The 12,447-nt window shown below is 38.1% G+C and overlaps 1 protein-coding gene across 1 annotated transcript in view; it reads left to right on the top strand.

The window, feature by feature from the left end:
- The window catches only part of LOC309412023 (GTPase KRas), a gene marked incomplete at both ends in the record, with an annotated part of 53,129 nt that overhangs the window by 32,338 nt on the left and 8,344 nt on the right, over positions 1-12,447 (top strand). Inside the window, 7 exons of the mRNA XM_082008806.1 lie at positions 1,394-1,475; positions 2,990-3,081; positions 4,668-4,769; positions 7,612-7,749; positions 8,804-8,950; positions 10,112-10,215; positions 11,664-11,943. Of these exons, the coding sequence (XP_081864932.1) occupies positions 1,394-1,475; positions 2,990-3,081; positions 4,668-4,769; positions 7,612-7,749; positions 8,804-8,950; positions 10,112-10,215; positions 11,664-11,943 (945 nt within the window). The remainder of the gene's footprint in view (positions 1-1,393; positions 1,476-2,989; positions 3,082-4,667; positions 4,770-7,611; positions 7,750-8,803; positions 8,951-10,111; positions 10,216-11,663; positions 11,944-12,447) is intronic.

The following is a 12,447-nucleotide window of genomic DNA, read 5'->3' as shown; positions in this document are numbered from 1 at the left end:
TAAACAATAATGTTGGCTGTGAATTAATTTTGCAGTTCAGTACAAAATTGGCCTCCGTATTTTTGCAAGCTCCATATACTTGCTTTGATTTACTTCCTGGCCCATCTTTCTCTCTTCTCTCCCCTTTTGCTTTTTTTTTTTTTTTTTTTTAAAATGTGTTGTATTCAGGCCTTGTCTTTGCAGGAACAGCACTCCTCCCAGGCATCATTCCATCAACCCCAGATGGAGTCAAGGCACATTGACTGCAAGTTTATTGTGCGTGCAATACAATGGTAGTGTTACTTGTGTAAACACTGAGTAAAACTGAATAAAGATAATTTAGTCCTTAGTAACTGTGCACTTGGTGAGGACTGCAACCTTAGGCTGCTTTTGCTACTGCATTAACAGGGAATCGGTGGTGTCCTCATGTGTGTCTTTATTTTAAGTGCTGTTTTCTAGTGACAGTGCTGATCCTACATGTTTGATTAAACATTCCAAGACTGTGTCAACAGAAAAACCAAACGAACACAAAACGATAATAAAAAATAAAAACTTGTCCAAGAATCTTCTTTTTTTGCTGGTGATAAAAAAAGTGAGGGCCCAGATCCAAATCTTGAAATCCAAAGAGAATTATGCTTACTACGTCCTAGCTGTTCAAGTCTCCTTAGAACAATGTGGCCTCATCTGCATAGATTGAATTGTCACATTTTTATGTGTATCACCAGTGAGGAATCTATGAATGCTGTGAATTACAGGGCAAAAAAAAGTGTTGTATCTTGGTTAATCTGTTACGTGACAGTAGATTTTGCATGTTATTTACCTTGTCTTTTATTTTCTTTAAAATGTATACCCAAACTGCTAAGAATTGATAAGGCAGATAACTTCTGAGAAACCCAAATTTAAAATGTAGTTATTCTAGGATTAACCTAGAGGTTGAACAGTTAACTGTCTTGAGTTGCAGTTAGGATTTTATGACAGTAAAGAGGACTTTTTGTTAGTTGTCGTGTGAATTAGATGCTTCTAAATGTCACTCGCCTATATCCCAAAATACATTTCCGAATATTTTCCAAAATGGTTGATGCTGTAACATCCACTTTCTTAGCAGATCTACCTGTTATTCAATGTCCACATTAAAACAATATATTTTAATATTCCCCTAGTGTGGCCATGTTCAGGAGTGTCTAGCACAGAACAATTAATTGTGAGAGCATATATTGCATCATGAAAATGAGAACAAAATTGAGTCCAGGATGTGGATTGCTGTCCTGGAGGCTTCATTGACTGTGTAGGGAGTCTAAAAATCTTAATTCGGGGATCAGATTAGAATGGCAAAGTTATAGAGGGGGAATACCTCCTAAAATGGATTAAAGTAATATTGACATTTGTTTTCTTTTAATTTATTGCAAACCTTGAGTCTGGTGGCAAAAAGAAAGTTAGAAAAGCTGAACAACTGAGTTTACAGAAAGAAGAAGAAGAAAGGAGGCTGAAAGAGGAAGGTACTGTGCACTTAATTTACAGGGCATGTGATGGCACAAATCACTTATTTTAATTAAATGGACAGAAAATAATCTCCCAAACTATATGTGCACCAATATCTGTCTCTCTCAAATACAGGTGATTCATTTCTCTTTTCTTGCGTAGGCCAAATTCTGCGTTACTTGTCACCGCCTCCCACGTCTCACTTTCCTGTTAGAGCCATACTGTTTTCTCGAGTTACTGCTACCATGAGTAGGACCTGGGAAGAAGAATGGCTGGAAGAATGAATTCTTTTTTTTTTTTTTTTTTTTTCTCTCTTACCATGACCTTTTGCAATATTGTCAGCAAGTTAGCAATGCAGTGTTCTGTGGTTTTCTTCCTCACGGCCCCTTCCAAGCCTAGTTATTGGTAAAGAAGAGAAATTCACTGAAAAGGACTTTTTCCAAAGGCAGCCAACAGAATACATCTGTTGGCAGGGTGCTAGCTGGTGTTCTGAAGGGGTAGCAGATAAAGTGCATACAAACTTGGATAGATTAAAGTGTCATTTGCTTGGGCTTAAGTCTCTGTCTCTGCTGAGCAACTGATTCCTCCACGCGCTTCTTCAAGATCTTTCCGTTGTGTATCACTGTATCCCTTAAAATGAAGTCCCAGTTGCACGACTTGACCTGTCCTTCCCATCTGAATGTGTCTGCTTCTACAGTTCAGTATCACAACCACATACCCCTGCCTGAACATCAGACCCATCTCTTCCCTTGCTGCCATTAATCCATCCTCGCAGGGGTTTGGGCATGACTGCTAGTAATAGCAAGTGACTACTAATGACTAAGTAATCTCTGTGAGTACAGGCAGATTTGGGAACTGCCGTTGCTTTTGCCTCTGTGCAACACAGATAGATTGTAAGTGATTTGCATGTAGGCAGTGACATTCAAGCCACTTTTTGGGAACATCTGGATTGATGCATAGGCTGTGCTAGCTTAGGCTGAAGGCTTAGAGTTTGAATTCCATTTTAGTTTTCACATCCTTTCTGATTTTCTGGTCCCTGTGGCAGCAAAGAAGAGCTAAAACTGTCATCAGGAGTACCTGATCCCGAAGAGGATTTCAATGAAGTAACAACTGTAAGATTGAGGTACCCACCAAAGGTTGTAGGAAAGGAGAAGACTAACTTGGGACTGAACCACTTGGGCAGTTTCACCACAGATGTTGGATTAAGAACCTGGGCCCGTTCAAGCTGTAGATAAAGGGCGCTTTAGATAAATAAGCTCCTGCTGCTGTTTCTGAGGGGAAGAAGAGGGCTTGCTGATCCTTGTCTCCACTTGTATTGTCATGGGCTGATAGGGGTAGCACCATAGTTAGTGTGTTTTAGTACTATAATTCAAAGTAATTTGGCTCATTTGGAAGATTTCTGCACAATACAAGATACAACCTTTGTGTTGCTCATTATTATAGTTTTTTGTGATTACAGCTAATAACAAAATAATTTGTCTGGTTTTATTAAACAAAATATAATTATTTTGATATATTTCCCAATCTTCAGAGGAAGCCCGATTGCAAGCTCAACAAGAAGAAGCAGCAAGACTTGAAAAGGAGAGAATTGAACAAGAGCAGATGGAAAAGCTTAAGGCAAAAGTTAGTTCATACTCGATAGTTAATGAAAAATTCTAATCTTCTTTCTAAACTTGTGATGAGGTCTGTGAAACGTTATTAATTTAGTGTGAGAATGGAAAGGAATTTCCTTATGTCCTTAGTGGTGGGAGCAATGTAGAGGAAATTTTCTAGCATCACTAGATTAAAATTAGCAATGAAAAATCTAGCCAAATCACTGAAAGGCACTCTGGTGTAAGATCCCACAAGTTGAGAAGGTGGTGAGCTGGATTAGTAATTGAATAAAACATAATACATGTAAAGTCAAGGGAAATGGTGCTGGATTTTTTTCGGTAAAATTCTTTCACTAAGCCAATATTTGGCTGGTGAGGGGTCTGGAGAACAAGTCTTATGAGGAGCGGCTGAGGGAACTGGGGTTGTTCAGTCTGGAGAAGAGGAGGCTGAGGGGAGACCTTATCGCTCTCTACAGCTACCTGAAAGCGGGGTGTGGCAATGTGGGTGTTGGTCTCTTCTCCCAAGTGACTAGCGATAGGACGACAGGAAATGGCCTCAGGTTGCACCAGGAGAGGTTTAGACTGGATATCAGGAAAAATTTCTTTACTGAGAGAGTGGTCAAGCATTGGAACAGGCTGCCCAGGGAGGTGGTGGAGTCACCATCACTGGAGGTGTTCAAAAAACATGAGATGTGACACTTCAGGACATGGTTTAGTGGGCATGGTGGTGTTGGGTTGATGGTTGGACTTCATGATCTTAAAGGTCTTTTCCAACATTAATGATTCTGCGATTCAGAAAAATTCTCTGAGACAAGGTAGTCTTGCCTGTTTTTGATATATAAAGATGCTGTGGTTAAATACATTAACTTTTGGGATATGTGATGCTCCAGTTTGAATAAATACTTCTTTTTTTCCATTTCTACTATATTTGCAATTGCATATATTTTTTGTGTTCCCCATAATTGGTACAGTTGTGGCAAGCAGATTTTGGTATAAATTCTAGAAGTGGTTACATATTAGGACAGATGCATTGATTTGTGTGGGTGCATGTATATATGTGTGTTTATTTTTCTTAGACGACTGGAATTCAGAACAAAAACTGATTGGTAATATCTAAATATTTTTGTTTTGTTTTGTTTTGTTTTTAAAAAGGACATTTACCACAATTTATTTTTTCCCCCCAGCAAAAAGTCACTCTTGCCTGTGGCTCTTCTCCTTCACAGAACACTTTTTTCCCCGTAGAGAGAAGATAATTTGAAAATAATAGAAATTATAAGGGAAAAAAAAATCAGCTTGGACACATTTTTTCAACATATGCTTACATTTTTCATCAGCTCTCATTAGAGGTGGTTCCAGGATGATGATGTGGAAACTGTTCAAGTGAGAGGTTAACAATCATATGACATGTTATGTTTATCACATGGCTCAGCAGCTAATGTAATGACGATAACATATTGCGAACTGCTGCAGTCTTCTCAGTTAAATGTTTGTGTTAAAAGCAAGTTATCTGTGTTTGGATTTGTTTAAAAGATAACTCATTCAAATATCCTACTTTTTTTTTAATGTGATATAAACCAAATATTTGAACTCTTCTGTTTGATATATATATAAAAATAGGATCAAGAACGAAGGGAATCTGAACTAGCAGAACTTTATTCACTGGAACAGAAGTTTTTGTCTGCACAGCAGTGGAAAACAGATTATAGAGCACATGCAAAGGTAAGCTTTCTTTACAAAATCTGCTCAGTGTTGTAGAGGTTCGACAATAAAGAGACTTTAGGTTACGTCTCCATTACAGAATCTTAGTTGTGTGCTATGGCTGCATTTCAAGTTCCATCTCAAGGTAATAACTGGCCATCCTCACTCTCCTCTGTCTTCTGTACCTTGGTGTACACAGAAGAGGAACATGGGCAAAGAGAAGCCTACCTGTCTGATCGAAGTATTAGGGCCCCGCAGCAGTCAAGAGGAATTTAGGTTCAGATGTTCTGGTATTTGTTCTTCCTTTTTTATTTGTTGAATTCATTCTACTTTTCAACATTCCACAAGAAAATCTCTGTGAGGGCTTAAAAATATTTTTGTAGAATTTGAGACAATTGACAACAATTGTTCCAGTGGTTCCTGGATATGACACGTCGTCATTTGGAGAGAGGTTGGCCAAAACTTTGAAGGACACAGCTCAAATCTGGGTCAGATATCAGGGCTTAAAATACAGGAAAATGCAGCTAAGAGTTGATATCTGCAGTTTTGGGTGACATGCATGGAGATTGAATTATCACCCAATAGTACTATATGCCTGTAAAGTTAAACTTTAAATAATAAGGCATGGAAATATGCTAGTAGAACATTTCACTCTCATAAATCCATCAAACATCATTCAGTAACTGTGTAATAATGATATTTGATCCGTTTGGTTCCAAGTAAGGTTAAACAGACTTGTAGACACAAGGATTTTCTCTTTGTCTTGTATATCACTTAATCCGTTATAAAGCCTCTGTAGAACAAATTTAGAATCGCTGGATAAATCACGTTAGAAGAGTCTTCTGAAACTCATATACTTCAACCTCCTGCACAAAGCAGAGCAAACTCTGAAGTTAGATGAAGGTGCTCAGTTGGGTTTTGAAAATTTCTAAGGATGGGGATAGCACGGTATCTCTGGGCAACCTAGTTGACTGCTTTACCACTCGTTGCAATAATTTTTCTTTGAATCCAATTGGCATTTCCCCTGTTACAGCTTGTGATCTCTGCCTCTTTGTCATGGCACATTGTCCCTGTGTGCCTCTGAGAAATAAGCTTGCCTCTGTCTTCTCTATAACCCCTCTCTAGGTACTGGTAGATTGCAATTGGCTCCTCCTTTAGCTTTCTTAGTCCTCTCCAGATTAACAAAACTCGACCTTTCTTCTTGTGTCATTTCCTCCAGTACCTGAAGCATCTTAATGTCCCTCCTCTGGACTCTCCAGGTGACCACTTTTTCTCTTGCACCGAGGAACCCAACACTGGAGGCAGCCCTGCAGATGTGGCCTCGGGAGCCCTGCAGAGGGAACAGTCCTAGGCTCCCTGGTTACGCTCTTCCTGGTGTACCCTGCTGTGCCCGTAGCCTTTGTTGCCGCAAAGGTGCAGCAGGGATGATTTTTACTACCTTTTTCAGTTGATGACAAGCTCTGACTCTGTTATCCTTGTGAACAGGAGCATCTATTGGTCATTTTGAAAGGGGACAGTTGTTTTTTATGGATGTTTCTGAAGAGTATTTCTCAGAAGGAGAAGCATAAGGATTTTTTTTGTTTTGAAAAGTAATGGCTAGTTCTAAAAATTAGAACTATTATTTTAAAAATAAGTCTTCAGATAAAATAATGGTAGATTATGGGAAATACCAGGGTGAGTTTAGTTTTTTCTTAAGATTATTTAGGGCAAAAGAAATATGTAATACCAAATGCTGAGTTTCCATGTTCCATTTCTGAAGAATTTCAGTTCAGATTAACAGACACATTTACAAATTATCATGAAAATTATCCTTTTTCTCCACAAACAAGTGTTGTTATTTTTAAGGATGTGTTTTCCTGATGATGAAACTGAAGCTCTCTTTTAAGTGCTAAGATAAAAAAAAAAAAAGATATCAGATGTTTTAATTACAGGAGACTGATCACTCTTTTATACAGGAGTTTCCAGTGCACTGAGCACTCACCTATCATTGCTTTTTTTGAAGTCAGTGGAGATGGTTGTGGAAGTGGTTGGGAATGCAATTATACAAGCGTTTTTCTTTTAAAAGATCTGTTGTTCACTGTAATGCAGTCTTCAGTAACATTGCATTATTAATCTTCAGAGTAAACAGGCAGGCAGTGTTTGCTTAATATCTTACTATATGGATGAAAAAAATTACATTACAGGTGATAATTTGACCCCATGAGCCAATGTTAGGCTCATGTGTAGAGTTAAGTGGGTTTAGCCTGCTGCTGATTTTTTTTTCTCTTCCCCTCACCTATAAGAATGACCAATAATTGATTTGAAAATAGTTATGAAAAAAAAAAATCTAGGGTTTCATATTCCCACCAGAGGTTTCTGTAGCAGCTGAATTGGTAAGGAGGAGGAAATCTCCTTCAGCGGCAGAGCAAGGAGGAATAAACATGTTCGAGTAGAAGGCTCTCAAGCAACTTTATTGCCAGTGTAGGAATTTTCAGTTTTGTTGGCAGATTCTGGTTTGAGAACCATCTGCCTCTTCCACCTGCACTGGTTCCTTATTTGTGTTCTCAGTCATTCTTTCAGCCCCTCATTTGTGGCAGGTACTGAATTCATTGCTTCTACCTAGCAGAACAGAAACTACTGATAAATGAGTAAGTATGAACAGCAAATACTAGGTGAGCAGAAGTATCTTAACACATCAATATCCAAGTAAACCATTTTTTTCTGGTGTACTGGTAAGCCAGGTGGTGTTACAGTCCTGTTTAGATGCAGATGTGAATGTATCACTGTAATATATTTGTCTTTCAGAATCCTCCTTTTTCTTGTAATAATGATAGTAATTTGCACCACATGCCCATATCTAAATTTCTTTGAACATTTTCTGTAGTGGGAGCATTACCTCAGTTGTGATGGAAGTCCTGACCCAACGGTACTGAAGGAAATAAATACTTTCATGAGCTTATGGCGTGAAGAGCAAAATGAGGATGTTCAACTTGTGATGCAGAAGGGAGAACAGGTGCTAATTGTAAGTGTTAAAATGGTATTTTTTTAGTTTAAGCTTACCAGACCATATCCTTAACAGCCTCCTCCCCGTTCCTTTTTTCTTTTTTCTTTTTTTTTTTTGGCCTAATGACTGAAATTGGCTATAACCTTCAAAACCCAGACGTTTTTCTTCAGTTTTTCCATTTTGTTGACTGCAGATTTATTGTTAACTCTAAAGAAGATGACTATTGACGTTAAATATGCAGTGCATTTAAGGGATTAGTGTGTAATATTTCTACACTGAGCTGTAGTATTCCAACACCCATCTTCCCCGCTATGTACACTTTAAACAGTCTTGAGCCGGAACATATTAGCTCATGTTGTATGTAGATGCTTCAGTGGACAGCAGCCTTATTGTGTAACACTTACAGCCAGTAAAGTGCCATGTAAGAGCAAGAGTTCCCAAAATGCAAGCCACCAACCATTGATGGTTTGTGAGGCAATTTTACGCAATTTGTAGCTGCTCTCTAAATGTAGGATTATATTTTCATTTATGCTAACTTGATAGTGTTTTTCAGAAAGTTAAATGAGGTCTTCCAGAAATTGGGGGTGAGTCTCACATGTGTTCTGAGAATTAAAATGTAATTGCTGTATGTCTTTTTATTTTTTTTTTTAAGATTTCATAGTTGAAATTATTACTATAGAAAATATGGTTCCAAAATAAAGCTGTGAACTTTTCACTAAAAGTAATTTTTGACCAAAAGGTTTCCTCATATGACTGATCAGGTTCATTAAATGCTCTATTTCATAAGCTAAGATTTCACAGCTCACAGGTTAAGGAATGAAGGAATTGGACTAGAGGAATGAAGGAAGGCAGAATTGACCCTGGAATTTCCAGCACTTTGCATGATTGACTGTCTATCTGATAATGCTGGCTTAGCACAATTTCTGGAGATGTAATAGAAAAAGATTATTTCTGCAACCAAGATATGTTTAGGTACAAAGGCAGCAAGTTGGCCTCATTTTCCATGACAAAACAGTATGTTAAAGGTGGTATCAAAATAGAGATACTTTTCCCCACATATAATGTCTTCTAGTTAATTGAGAAGTTGCAGTTTCTTTTATTGGACACACCACCAAATGAGATAACAGAAAAAGAAACAGTCCAGTACCAGGAATCTATTCTGGAATTGCAGAATCTGCTTCATCAGAAGTACAATGGAGCTACAGAGCACCTGCTTAAAGTAAGCAAGATTTACTACTTCAAAGTTGTAAACATAAGGTTATAGCACATAAGGTTAGCTACAAGTGTCTTGTTGTGACGGTTGTTTTTATTTATTCTTAAATTGTCACAGAGATTAGTACTTGAGTTTCCAGATTTAGTGTTTGAGTTTCCACATCATGTGTATAGCAGATACCAGACGTGTAATTCTTCCAAAGCCCTGAAAGTCTTAGCTTTACAGTGGCAATTCCCATCATTAAGACACTTAAGATTAAATTATTGTGAAATTTTGTGAGATTTGCACATGTTGAAAACGAGGGGCGCTGCATGAAATTTAAATCACTGAGGCAAAATAGGAAACAAATTAAAGCTAGTTTACTGTACAAAAAATGACAAGTGTGAAAAGCAGGTCATAAGGTTAGCTTGTACACATTTTTTAATACAAGTTCATATGACTAAAATATTTTTTAAATTAAGATCTTGGAAAGAGCAAAGTATTAAAACAAGAAAATTAAAATATACTTGGGAATCAGTTTTCTGGGTTGCATGTATAAGTAGTGATCTGGTTTGTTATTTTAAGTACATTGATCATATATATAAGTATGTGTAGCAAAAGAATATTGCTAGAGGAAACAAAAAAAAAGGAGTAAAGGAAATAGCAAGCCGCTTGAGGGTCAAAACCCTCTGCAAATTAAGAAATATTAAATTCTTGATTGTCTTTACTGAGTTGAGGATTAAACTCCTAATGTAATTACCATTTCACAAATTTTATATTGACAAAAATACTAAATAATCTCTGCAGTGACTGTGAGATGGGAATGCTATATTGGTCAGTAAGTCCTTTTTGTCCCCTTGTCCTGAGAAGTGTTTTTAAGGGCGCATGCTTAAGAGAGAGAGAGGTAGTACCGTTGAAGGGGATAATGTAAGGTCCCATATTTGGCAGTTTTTGACTGACAGAATTGATGAAGTCAGAGGAAGAAAAAGAACATAGTTCAAATTTTAACAAAGAGATTTGAGTTTATAATTGTCATGTTTTAGTACATAAATATAACATACCTGAGCTTGGTCTGGTCTATTTTTATTCCTACATGTCTTTTATTTATTTATTCAAGTGTAGTTGTAAGTAAATCAGAGTGATACAAATAAGAAGCAAACATGATTTAATCAGCTTTTTTCTTTGTAGACAGCTAATATGTGTGAAGATTCTGACAGCGGAAATATGCAGGCGGTCATAAAGGATAAAAATGTTACTTTCTGTATTTGGGCCAATCTGAAAAAGAAAGTAAGGTACAACATACTGAAATTCTTAATTTGAAATGAGTCCTGGCTTTGTTGGCCCAAGCCAAGTAAACACCAAGAACCAGTTTCTCATAATCCTTTTCATGTTGAATAGCATTTATTCTACAGACTCCCAGCTGATGGATTTCACACCACCCTGTTGCTAGGGAAGGTACTAGTTACATCAGTTTTATTGAAGAAACAGTAGTGTATTATAGATGTATATACCTATAAATACATGTATATGGTTTGTTTCCTAAAATGTTACAGTAGAACTCTGTTACTGCCAGAACAATTTTTAAAGGAAAACAATAGCACTCATGCAGAGAATGGAAATTCCTCTGGAAGTCATGTTTCTTGCTGCTGCTGTAAATAGTTTCTAGGCTGTTACAGTTGCTTGCAAAGTGCTGAATGATGCTTTGTGCTCAGTCCCCTCTTAGATAAAAGATTCTAGAGCCTGGGATGCAGGTATCCTCCACTATTGGTTCTGAATCTAAGATTTTTTACATTAGATTACCATTTAACTGATATATTTTTCAAAACAAGATTTTTGCGCAGACTTCCTAGTCCCACTTCACAAATATGAGGAATAAAATGATAAAAGGACTTTACCATGACTAAGGACCTGTTGCTGTAAGCTTTGCTAAGATAGTTAGAAGGTTGTGTCATGAGCAACAGCAGACTGACCTGCAGGAAGAGCCCATTTGGGTTAGTGTTAAAGTCTTTTGGTCAGCTTAGAGATGCACTTAAAATTTTCAGCCAAGAATTAAAAAATAAAAGATGCATTACTAGAAGATTTTCAGAACTTTTGACCAGCTGTTCTTATCTGAAAAGAAGTATTATTTGAATTGTTCTGGTTTTGGTTGGGCAGGAGTTGCAATGAGCAGGAAACTTTCCTATCTGATGAAAGAACACAAGTTTACAAGGTAGATACTTACCTGATGCAAGTTGGCCTCTCATGCTGCTCTTAGCCCGTTTCCTACGCTCTCACAAGGAGGAGTGTGATACTGTTGATTATCAAAATTGCTTTTACGTCTGTGTATCTCTTTGGGTTTTACGTGGAAGATACTGAGACCGATGTAACGTAGACAGCTGGTGACTTCACCTATGTAGGAGTTTGCCCATTAAATTAGTCTGTGTTACCAGGAATGTACTGTGTAGAAGAGCTGCCCCCTGATTCTGCCTCACTGTCATCCTATCAGGGCCGTTATTTTTGCAGCTCCTGATCCCCTTAATGCAGTTACGTTTTTTCTGGAGGGGCTTACGAACAGCTGTCAGTACAAACAAAGCAGGAAGTGTATCGTGACGTCCCGCTCTATTTCTTAGACTGTGCCAGGTGACAAAAGAGAATTTAGGCGACTTTTAGTGTAGAACATCAATTTGAATACTTAATGAAGAAGAATAAAAGTGCTGCCAACCTTACGAGGGAATGTTATTTTTTAAACTGTTCCTTACAGGTTCAAAAATCATGTGTTCTGTGATGCACAACATGGATTTGATCTTCCAAAGTCACTGGCTGTGAGCAGTGTTGCTGTTCGCATATTGCATACGCATTATGATCATGTATCTCCACTTTGGCTGCGGTGTCAGAGGGTGCCGAAATTGGAAGTCTTAGATAGCAAAGAGTTAACTCAGCTTTCAAAAGACAACGTAGAAGAACCAGAAGAGGAGGAAAAGAAAGCCAGGGAAGAGTCCGGCATGGCTGCTGAAGAAGAAATGTGTTCTGATGGGAGAAAGGTAGGTAAAGCATCTCAACCAAAGGACATCCTACACCGCTATTGCTACTCAAAGCCTAGTCGTGGTGTAACAGCTTCTTCGTGTGTCCCGTGCCTGAGCGCGCCAGATTCTTGAACGTTTTATAGAAAAAGGCAACTTGTGTTAATACAGTGCCACAGACCTCAAGAGAATGGAAAGATGAATGGCCAAAGATTGTTGTACAGAAGGTAGGAAGGGGCATTTGGGCAGGCTGTGGTAGTTGCCGTGCAGTCAGCATGCATAAGTTGGCATTGGGCTGGCGGTTTAAGAGTAGGATCAAGCCGTGAGGAATGTTAGGTGCCATTGTAAGATATTTCCATAAATCTGTGACGTGCGTTCTGCTTCTGAGAAACGGACAGCCCCATAAAATCATTGCAGGAATCCAGTATTAGGAAAATTCGCAGTATGCGGAATAGGATTGAGTTCAGCAGGTCTTGGTCGTGCGGTTACTTGGTGGCTCAGTGTCTGTATGCTGAAGCTTTTGCC

The sequence above is a fragment of the Phaethon aethereus genome, assembly GCF_964289735.1.
Source record: "Phaethon aethereus genome assembly, chromosome: 1".
Lineage (NCBI taxonomy): Eukaryota > Metazoa > Chordata > Aves > Phaethontiformes > Phaethontidae > Phaethon > Phaethon aethereus.
This window is presented reverse-complemented; position numbering and strand designations above follow the sequence as displayed.